Source organism: Mangifera indica, chromosome 3 (genome assembly GCF_011075055.1).
Source record: "Mangifera indica cultivar Alphonso chromosome 3, CATAS_Mindica_2.1, whole genome shotgun sequence".
In the NCBI taxonomy this organism is placed as follows: Eukaryota; Viridiplantae; Streptophyta; class Magnoliopsida; order Sapindales; family Anacardiaceae; genus Mangifera; species Mangifera indica.
This window is the reverse complement of record NC_058139.1, coordinates 15517833-15537965: the sequence shown is the minus strand read 5'-3', so window position 1 is coordinate 15537965 and position 20133 is coordinate 15517833. Positions and strand designations below refer to the sequence as shown.

Here is a 20133-nt window from a genome sequence, read left to right as displayed (position 1 = left end):
GACCACAAGGAAACAACGCAAAGTTTGCTAAAAATACCTTAAAATTATTAATGATATGTCTATTTTTCGTTTTTCATAATTGTAGCATTTATATTGGCATGTAATCATCATAATCCTAGGCATAAAAGTCAAAGTAAAAAAAACCTAACTAATATATCAAGACATGGACCAACCTATAAGCACAAATAAACCCAAGAAGTTAAGTTTTTTACATGTATATTTAGCCTTAACTTAAAATCTAACAACCCAAAACACCTAATCATATTATTTAAGCCTTTCTTTAGCTTGGGCCATGTGGCCCATAATTATATCATGGACTCCAAGCTTTATTCTTCAAGTTCTAAGACTTGTCCATTATCTTACACATAAAGATAAGTGATTATCCTTAGTGTAGCATTGGAAACTTCTAGAACAACCTCTTTATCATGCATCTCCACGATTAAGCCTTGTAAAGCCTCTTTCATCTTCTTTGTCCTTGTTCTAGTCGTTGGACCACCGATTCCTTCCAAAGGATCTTGGGAATACTTGCTTTGTTGCACTTGATCAGCACCTTGATCTCTATCATTTGGATACTAAAGAGGATAGACTTGATAAGCATTAAGCGCCAAACATATGAAAGGTATTTGTTTTTCCAAGAGGTAATTCTCCTAAAAATCTTGTTCATCAAAGGCTTACAATCCCTCTAAGAGAGTTTTGTTGATATTATTGGCACTCCAAGATAATTAAATGAAATTGTACCTTTTTTGAATTGCATACACTCTAAAATGGCCTCTTTCTCTTCTTGAGATACCCTAAAAAAGAAAACACAACTTTTGGTTTCATTTGCCTTCAAGTTGAACCATTTATGGAAGAGTTGCAAAACTTGCTTGATAATGGCCATAGTCTCCTCTTGACTTTGCAAAATAAAAGAAAATTATCTGCAGAGCAAAGGTGAGTTATATTCACCTCTCGACATCTCCAATGATAACTAAAGTTCTCCTCTACCACTATCTTTCCCATTATGTGAGAAAAGAGTTCCATAATAATCACGAAGAGATAAGAAAAGATAGGATTACCTTGACTTAAACCCCTTGAACTTTTGAAGAACGTTGGAGCTCCCTATTGATGCAAACTGAGAAGGAAGGGGTGGTGACATACTCCTTAATCCAATTAATGATGTTTGGGTGAAAGCCAATCACCTTAAGCACTACCATAAGAAAGTCCCAATTAACCATGTCATAAACTTTATGAAGATCCACCTTGATGGCATACATTTTATGGTTCCCAATCTCCTTATCATAATTGTGCATAAAGCCTTGGCAAAGAAGGATGTTATCTCTAATCCCCCCCCCCCCCCCCTCTTTCCCTTACAAAGGTCGTTTGAGTTTTGTTAATGAAACTAGGAAGAAAACCTTTAATCTTATTGGCTAAAATCTTGGTAATACATTTGTAAATTGTATTACAACAAGATATAGACCACAAATCCTTACAATACGAGGGATTAGCTCATTTCAGAACAAGTGGTAATATGGTACATTTAAGCTCTTTAAGTATACATCTCGAAGCAAAGAAATCTTTGATAGCTTTTGTAACATCCTCCTCTACTGTACTTCAAGCCCTCTTAAATAAAAGAGCTCCAAAACCATCCAGACAAGGCTTTATTATTGTGCCTTGTTATGGGTCTAAATTTGGGCCTAATTTTTCTATGGGTCATGCGATTAGAGGCAACACTTATTGTCTCCATATAAGGGCTATGTTATTGGGCCTTAAATTATACTTAAATTATGTTTAATTATACATAATTGTATTTATTTCGGCTTAAATTTGTTTTGGGCTAAAAAATACCTAATTTTATTTGTTTGATTTTAGGGTTTTACTAGAATTAGTTATATCCTAGTTGGTTTAGGATTGCATTTCCTCTATAGAGGGTGTATAACCCTAAAACTACACAGCTGTTTTTTTATTATTGAATGAAAAAAAAAACTTTCCTCTTTGTTCTTTTACGAACTTTGCAATCTTATCAAGCTAATGATTGTGGCAATCAAACCTAACTTATCTCCCACCTTCTCAACTTGTTCTTGGGAATGGTGTCTTATACTTTTGGTTCATGACTATCCATAATCATGGGGTTAAGGTATTCTTTAATTTAAAATTTGATTTAACTTTTCGAGGTTTTTAGCTTCCTTACTTGCGTGTAAGGTCTTATAATTTATCTATGAGGTTCACATCAACGAGCCTTAACCTTGGGATCCTTATGCACACTAGAAGACTCCCCTAGACTAGATTCCATGGTGCCAAGCCTAGCCAACAATCACACCTGCACACCAAAATCTCTAGAGCAAAAGAAAAAGCAAAGAAAACAAAGCACCACAAGAAAAAGATGCTCATATAAGGCCCATGCAAAGAAAAGAAAAAGAAAATTAAAAAAACGGGGGATAGAAAAGGAACTTCATTGAATCCAAGCTAGTCACTATCCACCTAGCCTCTAACAAGTGCCAATTTAACAAAACAATCATATGACACCCTTTCTCTCCATAGTACAGTAAGATTTTAGATGAAAAATGGTAATTCAGAAATATAATGGGTGAAAACTTGTTATTTATGAATGAAAAATTGTAATTTACTCCATCACAAAATCATAACACAAATTACGTTAACCTTCAATTTGATAACTTCAGTTACATAAAAGGAAGGGATCAATAAACTATAGAAAACATTATTTTAGACTTAAAATATTGATATTAGTAATGTATAGGTCAGGATGTGACATTTGGGCCTTCTTTTCAATTCTTCACTAGTGCAAATTTGTCCTGTCTATTGCTTTGATTTGGTTGTTAAATCATTCACCCAAACTATTAATTATTATTTTCTTAAAAAAAGCATAACAAAAATCCTTGAGAGAAATTAAGTAGATTTTATTCGGTTCTTTTTTTAACCTTAGAAAATTACTTACATGGTAGATGTAAAGTATTAATAAAATATTTGATCCTTTGGATTTCATTGTTATTCTACATTTATAGTCTAACATGTTATTGTTATTCTATCTTTGACCTGCACTACACAATTCATTCATGGTTCTGTCATGAATTTATGGAGTATGTTTCCCTTTCTGTTATAATAATTTAAATAATTTATTCATTAAAGAGATGGAAAGGAAAGAATGCAGACAAAATCCTTGAGTGGATTAAAAAAGTTTGCTAGTCGTGGTTTACCAAATTGTGATTGCTTTGTCTTTTTTGCCACAAAACTATGGGTGCTTTTGCGTACTTTGAGCACATTTTCCTTCACTTTTCTACCATTTTGTTCACGGGTCAAGTTTCGCATCCATCACTTTAAGGCATTTCATAAAGGAAAGATGACCATAATCTCAATTCAACATCTTGTGATTCTGAAACTTTTCACCGAATTATTGATAATCGACAACAAGCCAAACACGCCTCGTCTTGAATAATGTTAAGAAATGTTCAATTTTTTAAGCTTTACAAAATTTGGTGAAATGATATATAATTATGTTATCGAATTCTGTAAGGTTTCACACAGGGAGTTTGTGAAGAGAGTTTGAATTGAAGCAAATTACATAAAGAGCATTTTTAATTATATTAGTAGGAGTAGGATGACATGAAAATCAAGACAAAACAAGCTCAAAGAAGTTTTGCTTTTAGATGAAAGGGGATCCCCAAACTCTCCCTATAAAATCACCTTAAAACAACAAAACCAATCATCTTTGTTCTCTGCCCACTTCAGTTCACTTTCAGTACTTCTCTGCAAACATGCAAAAAACTCTCGCCTTTCTACTTTTTCTTCTTTTCCTTTCACTTCATTTACAGCTACGATGTGAAGCTGCTGCTATTAACGATGATGATGATGATTTGGTAGAGAACATATGCAAAAAAACACCTTTTCACGATCTCTGTGTGGCCACTCTGCACCCAATCTCTAACTCCTCAACTTCAAATATTAAAGGGCTGGCCACTTCAATGGCGAATATCGTGCTTGTAAATGCAACCGACACTTTGCATTACATTGAGGGGCTGATTAAACAGTCTTCAGACCCTAAACAAGAGAAAGCTTTGGCTGGATGTGCTGAACTCTACATCTCAGTTGTCAAATATGAGCTTCCTCAAGCCATTGAAGCTTTGGGCAAAGGCCAATACGGATTTGCTAACTATGGAATTTCTGATGCTGCCAAACTAGTTGATCAATGTGAGAAGGGCTTCTCAGGAACAAGTGAATCTCCGTTAAGTGACAGAAACAAACTTATTCATAGTCTTTCTCAGATTGCTGTAGCAATTATTAATGTTCTGGCAAAGGGTTAGATTTCATTGTTTCTATTGCTAAAATTTTAGTCATCTATGTGGTATTATTGGCGTGTGACTGTACTGTGTTAATTTTGTACCACAATAAATTGTAATATTTGATGCTTCCAGACTCCAGTTTTCAGTTTAGAGGTCGCATTTTTTTGGGTTCAGAAGCTGTACTGGTAACCCTTTTCAGCCACTCATCACATGGAATTGGGCCAAATCTGGTTTTCTGTGGTGAAGAGAACTAGACCTATACAGCTTGTAGAACCCTCTAGAAGGGGTTTATATATATATATATATGAAATTTATCCTTGTTTATTTAGTCTTGGAATGATCTATATATTGTAGGGGTTTTACCACGTTACAATGTTGTATTAGTACATTACTATGAATCATATAACGCACACCTTAAAGCAGAATCATAAGAGTATTATTGCCGCAGTCTGTAGCATATTTCATATTTAACTATAATTTGCTGTATCCAACTCTATATTAAGCAGCTTCAAACGTCTCTCAAGGGGGAGAACGGGTAGGAAAACTAACCAAATTATTGATTCTTGTATGTAAGAATTCGCAGCATTTTGTCTTCAAATATAAAAATACAATATTTCCACAAACTTTTGTAAAGTTACATTTGCTAAAGATAAACCGACTTTCATTTGTTATAAATTAACTTCGCAACGTTATAGGTTTGGAATCTAACTTTCTGCCTAAGCGTATGAAACGCATGTAAGTCATTATCTATTCTTCCAGAGCATTCTGATTTCTGTCCAAATTTGAATGTGTTGGTATTTTTCCTTCAGAGGAAATCTAGTAACATAGCTCATGTGAATGCATGTGCTAACTCAGCCACAACCCGAGAATGAAAACGATCTTCACTACATGTGTTTCAACAGCTGCAAGCTGGCTCCAGAAGACTATCTCAATCACGTGCCATTATCTGTTTGATATCCAAATTCTAACCAACGCTGGGCATGAACAGTTCTCATATTCACATGATCACGTTTTCTAGAAAAATCATTATTATTATTATTATTATTATTATACTCATTAATATCAAATATTTTCATTCACAAAGAATGCGTGCTTGTTTTATTTATTTTTTTTTTTTTTTATCCTCAGGATTCCCATGTCTGCAAACGAAACATAGAACGCCACAGATAGTTTGCAAGGCAAGTTGTGATGCTCAAAATATTGCCATGTCATCAATTTGGCCCCTACCGCAGCACTTCAAGTACTCCTACGGACATAATCACCAACACATAAGTCTCTTTGCATTAGTTGCCCAGGAGGCAACTAATAGCACCTATGAAAGTTCGATGGAATGTACCCGCTAAATTTTATAGGGGAATTTAACCCACCCCCCATTTTAGGAAATAAAATGGGGGATTAATTACCCAAAAAATTTCAACTTTAGAGGTCCATTCGTATCAAAAGTGCAAGTGTAATGGCATGAATGAGAACTACAGGAACCACCAGTGAGTTTATTTATCCTATATAACCTTGAAGACAACTTTATCATGTTCTCTGATATTCTAATTTCACCTAGCAGCCATATTCATGCTTTGATGTGGCTCTGAACGTGCAACCTGCTCCACCAAACAGCAATTCAATAAGAATTTTAGTTTCATTTTATTAGATTTCCTTGATGTTGTTTTCATTGATCTTCAGAATTTACAGACCATAGGGGGCAAAGGTGCGTAATATAACTTTCATAGCCAATATCAACAGTGACTTACTTGGGAAATCCAGGTCCATTTGCACTACTTGCAGGTGGTTTTCCAGTGAATTGAACAGAAATTAAACCACCCTTTGTTGATCCTGTTGAGACAGGAGATCCCTCAAATTTTATCTCTGTGGATCTGGGTGACAATCCTGCAAGAAAATTTTGAAGAAAAGGAGACAAAAAAGTTACAAGTTTTGAATAAAACAGCTATAAAAATCACTATTCAATTATCAAGACCAATAGAATTCTTCGAAAACAACATGATAAGTTTTAATTGTACAAAAAGGCACCATGAAATAATACAGAACTAACATATCCTGCTAAAAGAAATCTTGCTTTCTAAACTAATTTGCCTAGGGAGTAACCGTATCAGTACTGATCCTATTCCTGCTAGGGGTTAAAAGCACATGGAATGAGAAGGTAGGTCTTTAAAACATTCAAAGACAAATTATCTTCTTATCTCTAAGATGATTAGCATAAAACACCAAAGGGACTAGGTGAATACTGATCAAACTAGAGGTAGAACATCTACAAAACAAAAACATGATTCAGACCCTTCTTCAAAATTTTAAAATTAACCAAGAACTAGGAAAGAGCTCTCATCAAAACTATAGAGAGCATGAAACCCATTTCGGAGGTTAAGTCATCATGGAAGCAAATACTAGACAGTTATGCAATTGTTGAACTCACATAAGTCAAACTCAAATTTATCAAAAGTTGTTAACTTGAAAAATAGTCACAGGACAAAAGAGAACAGTGAACAACATGGCTAATATGTTGCTATTAGGTGATGACTGTTTTGCGGCTTTCATTCTCTCAATCCTTGCCCGTTTCAACATGGCAATCTCAGTAATCTCTTGGATCAGCTTCAGGTCAGCAGAATCCAATGATGGACCTCTAGGTGGTTTGGGACGTTTTGGGGCCTTCCTATTGCTGGACTCTGTTTTCTTCTCCTTAAAAGCTTTCTTCCCCTCTTCATCTTTACTCACTCCCTTCAGATTCTCCAAGGAAACCCCATTAGTACTTGACACGTTGCTACATAAACTTGCCTTATCTTCACCTTTCATTCGCACATCCATAAAAAGACTACAGACTTTAGCTAGCAACATCTTCACCTGCTTTTTAACACTAGATATACTGTCTTCCCTAGAACCATCTTCGCTATCCACACACCCACTTTCAAGATCAATTAGATATATTTTCTCTACACGAACAACATGATCCATTGCAAGCCCTACAAACTTAACTTGAATTTACCTTCTCACACACAAAATAATTAAAGCTTCAAAATTTTTAAAATCCCACCAAAATTTCAATCTTTGTAGCCAACCCACATACACAAGATAGCTATTTTACACAACACAGTATCACTTATGGGGAAAAGGCCTCAATCGCCATATCCAACTCAAGAAGCATTAGTAACTTTCCAGTTTTAACTCAAAAAGAGGGCTTACTATATCATAAAAAAAAAAAAAGAATGAAATTTAACTTCACCTACAGGCTTATTCCACCTTTGCAGCAATGAATTAACCTCTCCCTCAGAGTCGACCACCTAAAAACAATTCGAAAAATTAACAAAAGCCCGCCTTTATCAATATAACAGTGAAACAAAATCAACCACAGCAAGAAAATTGGAAGACTTACAAAAAACAATGTGGCTTCAAACATGATGAAAAAAGTAACCATGAAAACAAAGCAAGGAACAAGTCTTGATTTTTTGACCCACATCAAAAGCAAAATGCAAAATAATAATGATAATAATCACCTTAAAAAAAAAAAAACGAAGAAAACGCCAGATCCGACTCAAACAGTACACAACAGACAGAACTACTTCAGTGATCGAAAGGGCAGAATCAGAAACCATAGCACACTTTTGGTTTAAAAAGACAGTCCAAAGAAGCGAGTTATCAGGAGAAGCCACGACGAGCATTAAGTATTTAAATAATATAAAATAGTTATTAATACAATAACCCTTGCTTTGCTTCCTCACGGTGTATTTATTTTACGCGTTGTCGTTTTGAGTTTGGTACCGCTTTGGGAATTAAATTGCTACCCTTACCTAATTTTTTAAACGGAAATTAATTAAAAGGAAATTAAATTAAGTTTCCCATCATAACCTAACCTAAGCAAAAATATTCCCATCTTTCTTCATTCAACAAAAATGTCCAAAAAAAGGTAAACTAATGATACTGCCCCTTATATATTCTCATAAAACGCAAAAATCCTTTCATGAAAATATTGTACTTAACAAAATCTCATTTCACAATACACAGAAATTAATGTTCACCATCATGAAATATCACAAAACCTTCAAATTCTGACGACTTTCTTCAGTTTTTCGATGACGAAAATGGTTGAGGTTAGTAATTCATTCTTTACCAACTTTTAATCAATTTGATATTGATATTTCACTGATTAAATAAATATTTTTCATGATTTAGAGTTAGAGTTTTCAATATAAACAATCAATTTTATGGGTTGATTTTTGTATGTTTTGAATGAAATTTTTTGAGGGCTTTTGTTCTATAGTATGCATATATTTCTTTTGTGTTGAAATGAGATTCAAAAATTGTATTTTTTTGGTTATAAGTTATGGTGGAGAGGTCGTTTCGCAATGAATATTATGACTCACATATCGCAAAACGTATATATTCATCAAGAAACAACTGAGTTTTTAGAATTTTCGTAATAGGAGGAAAATGCAAGTTTTCAAACAGTACGTAACATTCGTGATAGGAGAGAAAATAGGAGTTTTCAATAGTGACTCTTTGTAATATTTCATAATAAGGGGAAAAAACGAGTTTTTAAATAGTGACCCTTTGTGATATTTCACGATAGTGAGAAAGTTGTTAGTCTTTGGATTTTGGCGAATAGATTTAATTTAATGGGTTTAGGAGGGGTAAAATGACGTTTTTGGGTTTATGGGGCATATTTAATTATCAAGTTCATGAGGGGGGCCAACAAAATTGTTATGTATTTTAGGGGTAAAATGAAATTGTCATGTACTCAAGGGGGCAAATTGAAAATTTCCATGAATTTGGGGCATGTTGTGAATTTCATAAATTTAGGGGGTAAATTGAAATTTTTGTTATCATAAGATTTTTTAATATGTAGTTTTCAAATTTACAATCCCTTTTTTTGAATTATTAAGATAATTAATAGATTGTACTTATTTAGGGGATATATACTTTCATACCAAGGTTTTTAGACATGTAGATTTTGAATTTCTTATTGGTTTTTTCTAAATATGAGGTTTATAAAGGGGAAAATTAAAATTGTTATGGATTAGAGGGGGCAAATAGAAAGTTGTCATGATTTAGGGGGCAAATTGAAATATTTATTGTCCTAGGGTTTTTTGACTTTTAGTTTTCAAATTTTTAGTCTGTTTTTCCGAATAATTGTGATAATTGATAAATTTTACTTATTTAAGGGATATGTACATTTCATTTTAAGGTTATTTATGTGTAGGTTTCGAATTTTCAATTTGTTTTTTCGAATTATTGTAATCATATTAAGAAAATTATCATGCTAACAATTTTTTTATTGTTTGACAGAAAGACTAAAAAAAAAGAAGACGTGAGGAGCATCAGAGGGATCAGAGAAGGGAACAAAAAGGGGAATTGAGATTTGTTGATGAAAGTGTACACTTTCTAGCAGAGATAACAACTTGGGTAAAAAGAAAACCATAACCCTGATCATGTCTACTTTAACTTAGAGGAAGTTACAAATGTTTGAGAGGATGTCTTTTGGATATTTTCTTCGATTTAGAGACATGAGATTTAGTTTAGTCCTGGTCCCCTCATTTATATTAAGAAAGGTTATGACGTGAGATGAGAGACCAATTATGGTTTCAGATCAATGAAGTTGACGTGAAGTTTAACCCATATGAGTTTTCTCTTGTTATTGACCTTCACTTTTCTATATTCATTGACATTGCGATGTATATGTCATGGGATGCCAAAAACAGGATTAGAGACATATATTTCAAGGGTGTCAGATCTGTGACTCACGGTGATATTCAAAGGGTATTTACTGTGAGACTATAGAGGGGTAATGATAAGGATGCAATTAAATTGATTTTATTATATTGTCTCTATATGATATTACAAGGGAATGATAACTGAAAAAAGGTTGATATACGGTTTCTCCAGTTGGTTGATCATCTTGATGGATTTAATACATATCCTTGAAGAAATCGGTGTGGGTTACGACATACTCATCTATTTGTAAAGCCATTATGAGGTTGTCATCGGACTCGCCCAACACCAACAAGAGAAAGTACAGTATTGTAGGGTTCCCTCAAGTTTTTCAAGTAAATGAATCAATGTAAATAATATATATATTTTTTAAGTAAATTGATGGAATCTAAACTTTTATTTTGTCATTACAACTTTGGATATACAAAACGCTTGACTCCATGTCTGAGTAGGTAGATCTATTTGATTGTTTTGTGTTTCCATACATGTTTAGGTAAACGTTGAAAAACCTCCCAATAAGGGGTGATATAAGATATTTATTCAACTAAAATTTAGTTAGTATCTTTCAATAGATTAATTGATTAAGAAAATGCTAATTGTTATAGTTTAATGAGTAGGATGATATCAATTTCCTATTGGATACTTGCTAACCCGAGGAACAGATGCCATGGTGTATTGATGTTGTTGGCTACTTTGGACTAACAAGTTTGTATCCTTTCTTTCCACCAACATCAACATCAACATCAATATCATTATCATCAACTCCTACAGTCAATGCATCTCCACTTATTGAGCTGAGTCCTCCCATGTTATCATTTGTTGAGCTAGCTCATATTTCTCTATTGGTTGAGTGCCCTTCACCCATTAGCATGCCATTTATGATGGAGCGCCCTTTCGCTTATCAATATGGCATTCATGATATAGCCCCTTTTGCCTATCACTATGGCCCCCCATGGTGTCCACATTTGATGTTGTATTGATGAGATGAGGCAATCTTATTTTGGAAAGGATGCAACACGAGATATCTCTTTTACGAGAGGAGATTTCTAGTAAGATGTCTTGTATGAAAACTCAAATAAGTTGTTTGGAGGACATCGTGACACAGATCTTACTAGATACAGTCGTTTAGGTGAAAATGTCACATGTTTATTTATTCGTTACCAAATATTTTTTCTACCTGTTTGTCTAACACATATATATTCATATAGGGTTCTTGTGACGGTTCTGGTAAGCCCACACCAGTATGCTTACCAGATTTCCTCTCCTCCCCTATTTGAGGTTAGTAATTATTAAATTTGTTACAACATATTATATGAAATGTTATTGAATAATTTATTGTTACGTTTCATACAAGGTTCTCCCAATGGTTGTCATAGGCTTTTTCCCTACGCATTGTGATTCCTTCTCCTTCTCCCCCAGTCAAGGTTAGTAATTACATATTACAACATTTTATATGAAATGTTGCTAAACAATTTATTATTATATTTTGTACAAGGTTCTAGCCATGAGGGAGTATCAGTTCATAGTTCTCTATGTACATCATCCCTTATTGCGGAGGTATGTACATTATTGTTATGAAGTCGGTTGAATAAAGTTAATCCTAATAGGGTTATAACTTTTTATTCTTCGAAATGCTAGGATGAATATGATATATCAATTTTATACTTGTCAACGATGTCAATAATAATCTGTTTAGGTTGATAAATACGATCAATTAACACAAACCTCAACTTCATTAATTGGCCTAAAATTCAAGCTTCAGCTTGTCTATGATGTGGTTTTATCTGATCTATTGAATATGTGTATGAGATTCATTTTATGGATTCAAAATACTTGGTTTTACTTTTCTTCTTGATAGAAACCATTTACATTTCTCATCAAAACACTTAATCTTCCATCTCATTATGTCTAACCTAACTACTCTGTACTAGAATCCTTTATCCAACACAAATTGAGCCATTGCATCTTGCAAGTGTTTTTTATTATTAAAAATGTCATCAAGTTTTATAGCATTCCCCTCTTGCACCAATCTTACAGAACTTGATATTGTTGAAGGTTATGAGGAAAAATCAAGTAGTTACCTAAATGGATCAGTAGGGATGTTATCAAAAAATTGTCTAGAATAATTCTTGCCACCTTGAAGAGGATCTTTAAGCTAGAGACTATTTATATCATAGTTAATAGGTGATGTATCCTCAAAGTCTGGCTTATCAAGAGGAACATCAGTCATCTCGTTCTCATCAAAATACCCTAATCTAAAACCTTCTCTTTATCTCCACTAACTCATTCTACAACAATATAAAATGCATCATTACGAAAATCAGTCAAGTCTTCCCTATTGGATTCCTTTTTCACTTTACCATCATTGTTGCCACCTATTTCTTCTTCTCCTTATCCTTCAATAATGGTACATGTAACAAAAACTAAAATACATTTCTAGAAGTATTGTGAAATGTCAATAAGGCCCTCCATATCTTCATCATATTTTATTTTTACAAGGGAGTCGAGCTCAATACTTTTTGGTTTCATGAATAACTGAATATAGTTTTGGATTAGATTGATATCATACTTTTCACTTGACAGTTAAATAAATCCCTCAAGTATTGTTGTGAATGGGATTTTAACTAGTTTTTTAAAACCTTCAATATACTTCATTGTATTTTGATCACATTAGATCAATTCTCCTTCGAATGAATAACATAACCAATCATTTAAATTATCAATTCTACAATTAAAAATTTTGGTTAAAAAAATTATCATGAAAAATTCACATTAAACATTTACCAATATCAAAATGACCCTTATATGTTCTTATAATTTCATTTAACCCCCTCATATATGGTTGAATGTCAATATGTCTGCTCTAATTTTTTTACATTTCATTTAATACCCTTATACATTATTTGATATCAAAATATATGTTTCATATATTGGTTAATATCAAAATGGCCTATATATTTTTCTAATATTTCATTTAACCCCTTAATGTATTACTAAAATAAAAATGCCCTTTATATTTTCATAACATATACAAACTTGATATTATTATAATATCAAAATGTCCCCTTATTTTAGACATATCTCATTTAGCACCCTCATAGTCTGTCTAATTTCAAAATACTCTTTATATTTATCTAATATTTTATTTAATGCCCTCATACATTGTCTTGTATTGAAATAACCCTATATTTTTGTAACATTTTATTTAAAACCTTCATACATTGTTTACTATAAAATGCCACCATATTTTTCTAACATTTTATTTAACCCCCTAATATATCATCAATGATCTAAATACTGTATTTATATAATATATGAACTTGATTTAACAAATAAAATTAAATTTTTGGTTAACATTTGTATAAATACCTTATTTTCACAAATTGATTTTTTTGATTCAAATTTAGAAATACAAATGTTCTTCCTTTCAAACTAAACCACAGTATCAAATATTAAGTAAAAATGAAGGCGAGGTGAGAGTTTGAATGATATGAGAAAGATATGAAAGTAAGAGTTTATATAGAAATAGTAAAGGGTAGTATTGGCATTTTAAAAAAATTGGAGCACTTTTTGCTTGAGGCTTTGAAAATAGGACATTTTCGCTTAAGAAATGAAAAAGGGGATATTTTTGCTTAGTTTAAAGTACGATAAGGCATTTAATTTAATTCCCCTTAATTAAAATAATCAAAATTGGCGAAATTGCCCATATATAAATAAATCTTAAAGTTTATTTTCCACTATTAAAATCACAAGTTCTCACCCTGCATATTGAGAGAAACCTTACATACTTAATTTTTACAACATTTTTGACAATTTTAATTAATTTTCAGTAATTAAAATAGGAAAAAAAGTTAGTGTATCATTCTTTATCATATTTAATAACTTATAATGTTGAGATTTAGATATTTTTAAATAAATTTTTTAGGTTTTAGATATATGTTTTCCAATTGTTTTTTGTGTGAAATAATTTGATTTATTTGTTATTTTTCATAATATTTATCAACAGTTTTGTGTTAGAATAGGTTTATAATCAATTATTGGTAAAATCCAATTTAAAAATAAGATATTTTGAGTGATTTTCATCCCCATGCGTTATTTTGCAGTCACCATACAAGTTACACAAGATGAGAAAGTTGAAGATGTTACATATTTTCCCACCATGCATGATTTGGATGATGGGAGTTTTAAGATATTTTCCACCATTCATGAGGGGTTGATATGTGAATGTATGTGTGATATGCATGATGTGAGATTTTTGGTTATTTACCACCATTTGGAGGGAAGGGGGGTTATATTCACCATGCATGTCACACGTGGTGGGTTTTTCTAATATTTATAGTACGTATGTTTTATTCAATATAGGTAGCCTGTTTAGTGGTGTTTTTCGCTATTTACCAATTAAGGGTGTTATTGATATATTCCATTTTGGGGGGTAATTGATTTTTTTTTTAGTTTAGGGTATTTTAACAAGTATTTTTCAAAATTCATTTTGTTTTTCGAAATAATATATGAAATATACATGTATTATGAAAACTAACTGATTTATTTATTTTATTATATCTATTGTGCAAAACGTTGTTGTTGCTTGCAAACAAAAACATATAGCAACTTTTGGTGATTTGAGATTTCCACCAAAGTGTGAAGTAACACATCTTACCAAAAGTCCCCATCATCAAGGGTAAATCTAATCTTTTTCCTCTAACAATCAATCTTAGCAATGTATCTCTAAAAACCTTTATCCCTAATATGATGTCAAAATTAGGCATGTCAAACACTATCAAGTTGACTAACAACTCTCTACCCTTCACAATCATTGATAACACAATCTAAGGGTTTTGGCTCCTTTTGTTTATTTACTCTTCACCAAAGGGATTGTCCTATGGGTTGAGGTATTATTCTTTTATTCTATTGCTTGTTTCTTTGTACAGTCTTGCTAGTTTGTTGTCTTTTTAGGTCAAGCTCAACTTAGGTTGTTTTTGTTCCTTGCTTTGGCTAGGTTGTGAATAATATACTTACTTACCAAAAAAAAAAAAAAAGACAATCTCCATTTGGAAAATTTATTATGAATTTCTAAGCTATCCTAGTAAGTCTCAAACCCAATCTCTTAACAATACCACACTCCACAAAACAATATGTGTTTCCATAATTAATAAGAATATAAAGTGATGTGTCATAAAAGTATAACTGACAAGTAATTGTTGATAGGCTAGCCCTAGAGGTGATGGTTGGTTTGCCAAGGTGGCTTTAGCATGACTATCATGCCTGTGGGTTGTGTCAAACTAAGTTTCGCACGATAGTAGGCCTTAAGAGCTGGGCCAATCAACTTGTACTTTAGGTGGTCATGCCATGTTTGGGCCCTTAATGAGATGGGCTTGAAAGAACTTGATGAAGAAAATGATGTAAAATGCACATGCATGTAACATATAAGCATGAGTCAATGGAATATAAGCTTATATGAAGAAGGTTAAATTTTTTACCAACTCCAAGCTCAAATATTTGATGAAATATGGTGGAGGATAAATTCACCATTATCAAGTCTCCAAAGAAATGCACTAAATGAAGCAAAGTGGTTTTGGCCGAAACTAGAGAGAAGAAAGAGAGAAATTTCTTTTAGTAAGAAAAGGCTTTTTAGTTCAAATGAACATCTCATGCTTGAAATGAACTAAAATGCATATATTTATATTAGTGGTTTAGTTAGTAATTAGGTAATTTGATATAAAGTTACCCAAGGATTCATCAAGCAACTTATCAAGCTCCATCATCTTACCCAAAGTCCATGACTTAACTCCATGTCAAATGGCCTTGCATTTATCTTTGGGCCTAAACTACTCCATTAAGTGCACTTGGATCCAAGCTTAATAACTAAGCCTAATGTAAATGCATGTGTGTTTAATATGTATTAGTATAATCTTGTACTTTATTATCATGAACATCATTAAGCATTTTTGTATTAGCTCACCTTGGGAAGACACAAATCCAAGGAGAAACATTAATATAGAAGATATGTGGGTGGCTCAAGGTTTCCTAATTCGACAAAGACGAGGTTGTCAACTTTGGGTGGCTCCTTGTCCCTTGCCACTTGGGAAAAGTTCTATAAACTAATATTTTGCCTTTTATTTGAATTCAAACGTATTATTTTATTGTTTTTTAGGCTTATATAAAAGTCTAACTTCTCCATGTAATATTTAGGGGGACTTAGTTTATGAAAATTGTGGTGCTTGTTTGTTAAGCAACGGTTCTCTTTATCCTCTTTGAAAGGATTTTGGTAACAAAATTAAATAATTTAGATCATATTTATATCATATGCAATAATGGTAGGATGAAATTCACATGTTGTTTCAAGAAATAAAGTATAGAAATATGAAAAATACCTTGCACCTTGTAATTTAATTTGAAATTAGGAAGCTTGAATCATTAAAATAAGTGATCCCTTGACTTGCACCCTTCAAGGAAAGCAATGGTGTCTTTCACGGCTAAAGAAAGAAGAAAAGGGAAAAAAAAAATTTTTTCTTCTCACAAATTTTTAAGCATAAACTTGATATTTTTCAAGTTAATGGATATGTTATTTTTCTATTGGTTTGTAATTAATTTGTGCCTAAAATTATTCATTCAACTTCCTAAACAATTTAAAAATTGTAAAATAACAATATTGCCCTTTTTTCAAATCTCATAAAAAAAGCACTATTTTTACGTTCAGAAAATGCTAGCCAACCTTGAATAAATATTTTCATTTTCATAATACCATTTTCTTCCTTGAAATATAGGTGTGACCTTTAAGGTTTATAGTGAATAGTTGTAGGCCTCATATTGGATGATACGTTTTATTATATAACTATACAACCTAACACTTTCGTTAACCTATATATTTTGATTTTTGCTATGCAACGAAGCTCCCACTAATCATGTGTTGTCATGTAGCAATGCCTTATGGCCCCTACATCACAATGAAGTACAAGCTTCATATAATGTCAAATGAACCTTTCTTACTCATTCATATATACTATGTAGTCTAATCCTTCTATCATTACATCCTGATTAAACTTGAATTCATGAAATGTCAAAATCCAATATTTAATCTCTTCGAATATCAAGTAATACATCATAATGTGCCATATCGAAACTCTTTTCATGTGGACTTTTATATGCAATGGCTAGCATCTTAGATTTCTATGTTTCTTGATATTCACACAGAAACTTAGAAGTAATTGAATCAATAGATCCTTATATGATCATCACTTACTCTCCCGCTCAAGCAACATATGATCAAATTGGCTTCTGAACGAAAAATGATTAGCCTCGTGGTATACACCATTTGAACCATACATCTTAGAACAACGTACAATTGTGATATCTTAAGTTAAATGATCTATACACTAGTATGATTTACGATGTATCATTGATTGCATATCAATGCCTATGTGATCATCGTTTAGCAATCACATTTGATAAATAATATAATATAATAACCTTTGATCGGTTCTCCAACCATCAAACGATTCTATTGTTTACCCATGTGTACATCTACCACGCCTAATTTCATCTAATGATATACTATGGTGATATAGCATATACCATTATGCAATATTATTGCCTAAACAAATTGTCTATATAAGGAACGATTTGACAACGTTTATTAAAATTCATTGGGACCTCTCACATGTCATATGTATGTAGCTAAACAACTACAACATATATATATAAAAGTGATGCAGTAAACATATGAAGTATGACAGAACTTTTCCTTTATTAATAAATGTATATGCAAGATATATAGTCCTAAAACCAACAAAACTATTGGTTTTTAGGGCATACTCTAATAAGAAATCCCATTTGCACTAAAGTCAATCACTATAGTACCTAATGCCTATCCTCTTTAGATGTTACTCTAATAGTCTTTGCATCAATGCTTTAGTTAGTAGGTCTGTAGAAGTAATCTTCTAAATGGCAATGTCTCAAACTCCAACGAATTCTCTCAAAATATGATATTTTCTTTTAACATTTTTTAACCTTTGATATGCTCTTGGTTCCTTTGCCTGTGTAATGGTACCAGTATTGTCAAGGAATATAATTATTGGCTGACTCATTTGAGGAACCATACCTAACTCTATTGTGAATTTACGCATCCAAATGTCCTCTTTTGCAGCTTCTAAAGTGGCAATATATTCAGCTTTTATAGTGGAGTCCACAGTAATCGACTGTTTAGAACTTTTCCAACTGACTGCACCTTCATTATAGATAAAGACAAATGCAGACGTAGACTTTCTACGTTTACATCTAACTGAAAATTAGAATTTGAGTATCTTTTGAGCGTTAACTTTGAACCCCCATAACCTGGTATCAACTTTTTAGTCCTCTTTAAATACTTAAGGATAGCTTTTACTATTGTCCAATGTCTTTCTCCAAGATTTTATTGATATCTACTTACTGCACTAAATGCAAAAGTAATGTATGATCATGTACATAACATGACATACATAAAACTACCTACTGTTGAAGCATATGACACCTCACGCATCTGTTGTCGCTCTTCATTAGTCTTTGGACACATATCTTTTGATAGATATGCTCCATGAGGAAATGGCAAAAGTCCTCTCTTAGAGTCTTGCCTGTGAAGCATTTCAACACTTTCTCTATGTACAACTTATGAGATAAACTTATTAATCCTTTTGGTTTATCTCTATAGATGTGAATACTTATAATATAGGTTACTTCTCAGTCATAATACCAATGTCATTTCCAATTAATAATATGTCATTTACATATAATACTAGAAAAATGATAATTTTATCCCTATCCAATTTATAGACACATGACTCATCCAGATTTCTAATGAAACCGAATACTCAGATTGTTTCATCAAATCGAATATTCTAACTTCTTGAAGCTTATTTCAATCTATAAGTAGATCGATGCAGTTTGCACACTTTATGCCTCTCGATAGTTGATACAAAACCAATTAGTTGCTCTATGTAGATATTTTCCTTAATGTACTCATTGAAAAAAGCAATTTTAACATCTATCTACCATATCTCATACTTATAGTGTGTTATGATGGCTAGCAAGATTCTGATGGATTTAAGCATTGCGACTGGTGAAAAGGTTTTTCTCGTAATCCAACCCTTGTTTTTAAATATAACCTTTAGCTACCAATCGAGCTTTATAGGTTTCAACCTTTCCATCCTTGCCAATTTTCCTCTTAAAGATCCATTTACATTTGATCAAAATTATTCCATCGAGTAGATAAATGAATGTCCATACTTGATTGGCATACATAGATTCAATTTCTGCATTTATTGCCTTTAGCCATCTATTGGAGTCAATATCTAATATTGCCTCCTAGTAAGTTTTTGGATCATCTAGATACTTAGTTTCTCCCATTAAAAGCAATTCAAAATCCTCCTCTATTAGAAATCCATATCTCTTAGGAGGCTGAGACACTTTAGTAAACTTTCTTACTTGAGCTATTGTAGTTAGTATAGGTGATTGCACATAGGGAGGATTTACCTAAATAGGGTCGGTTACTAGCTCTCCGGACTCTTCCTCGAACACAATTTTCCTTCCTGCACCACTTTCCTCTAAGAACTCTTTCTCGAAAAAATGTGTATTTCTACTAACCATAATCTTTTGATCGAGTGAAAGTAAAAATAATATCCCAAACTTTCTTTCTTATATCTAATAAACCAACCCTTCTTTGCTCGAGACTCTAATTTATTTGTTCTAATCACTTTGACAAATACTAGACATTCCCAGATTTTTAGGTAGTTTACACTTAGAAGTCTGCATACCACAATTCGTATGACATTTTTCAGATGGACTTTGATAGAGTTTTATTCAATACATGTAGTGTTGTCTAAAGGGTAAATCCCTATAAATAAACTGGCAAGTCAATAAAACTTATCATAGATCGTATCATGTCTAACAAAGTACTATTTCTTTATTGAGACACATTATTATGCTGTGATGTGAATAACATAGTCAACTGAGATAGTATTCTTTTGTCTCTTAAAAACTCTTGGAACTCTATACTCAAGTATTCACTTCCATGATCTAAATGCAAAGCTTTAATACTCCTTCTAATTTGGTCTTCTACTTCATTCTAGAACTCTCTGAACTTTTCAAAAGCTTCAAATTTGTATCTCATCAAATACAA

General features: G+C 32.4%; 3 protein-coding genes across 6 annotated transcripts; 1 reads left to right on the top strand and 2 right to left on the bottom strand.

Annotated features, from left to right (window-relative positions):
• Positions 1-3504: 3504 nt before the first annotated feature.
• LOC123210288 (cell wall / vacuolar inhibitor of fructosidase 1-like) lies at positions 3505-4405 on the top strand. The gene has a single exon (XM_044628553.1). The coding sequence runs from the start codon at positions 3750-3752 to the stop codon at positions 4293-4295; it is 546 nt and encodes a 181-aa protein (XP_044484488.1). The 5' UTR covers positions 3505-3749; the 3' UTR covers positions 4296-4405.
• Positions 4406-5395: 990 nt separating this feature from the next.
• Positions 5396-7958, bottom strand: LOC123210290. Of its 4 annotated transcripts, none has more exons than XM_044628555.1 (4): positions 7772-7958; positions 7501-7558; positions 6020-6155; positions 5396-5869 (listed from the first exon to the last, which is right to left on the bottom strand). In XM_044628555.1, exons 1-4 carry the CDS (start codon positions 7934-7936, stop codon positions 5839-5841), a joined length of 390 nt encoding a protein of 129 aa, XP_044484490.1. In that variant the 5' UTR covers positions 7937-7958; the 3' UTR covers positions 5396-5838. The 4 variants fall into 4 exon arrangements, 2 of the variants coding, with proteins under 2 accessions (XP_044484490.1, XP_044484492.1); XM_044628557.1 differs by having other exon boundaries at positions 7651-7786; XR_006501246.1 differs by having other exon boundaries at positions 7505-7558; positions 7772-7956.
• On the bottom strand, positions 6676-7494 carry LOC123210289. The gene has a single exon (XM_044628554.1). The coding sequence runs from the start codon at positions 7230-7232 to the stop codon at positions 6717-6719; it is 516 nt and encodes a 171-aa protein (XP_044484489.1). The 5' UTR covers positions 7233-7494; the 3' UTR covers positions 6676-6716.
• Positions 7959-20133: the final 12175 nt, after the last annotated feature.

Excerpts from the sequence above, each read along its gene's own strand:
- LOC123210288 (XM_044628553.1), top strand. The coding sequence starts at position 3,750 with ATGCAAAAAACTCTCGCCTTTCTACTTTTTCTTCTTTTCCTTTCACTT.
- LOC123210289 (XM_044628554.1), bottom strand. The coding sequence starts at position 7,232 with ATGGATCATGTTGTTCGTGTAGAGAAAATATATCTAATTGATCTTGAA.
- LOC123210290 (XM_044628555.1), bottom strand. The coding sequence starts at position 7,936 with ATGCTCGTCGTGGCTTCTCCTGATAACTCGCTTCTTTGGACTGTCTTT. Across the intron at positions 7,559-7,771 it reads TTCGTTTTTTTTTTTTTAAG|GTGGTCGACTCTGAGGGAGA; the intron begins GTGATTATTATC and ends AATTGTTTTTAG. Across the intron at positions 6,156-7,500 it reads AAGGTGGAATAAGCCTGTAG|GATTGTCACCCAGATCCACA; the intron begins GTGAAGTTAAAT and ends ATTTTCTTGCAG.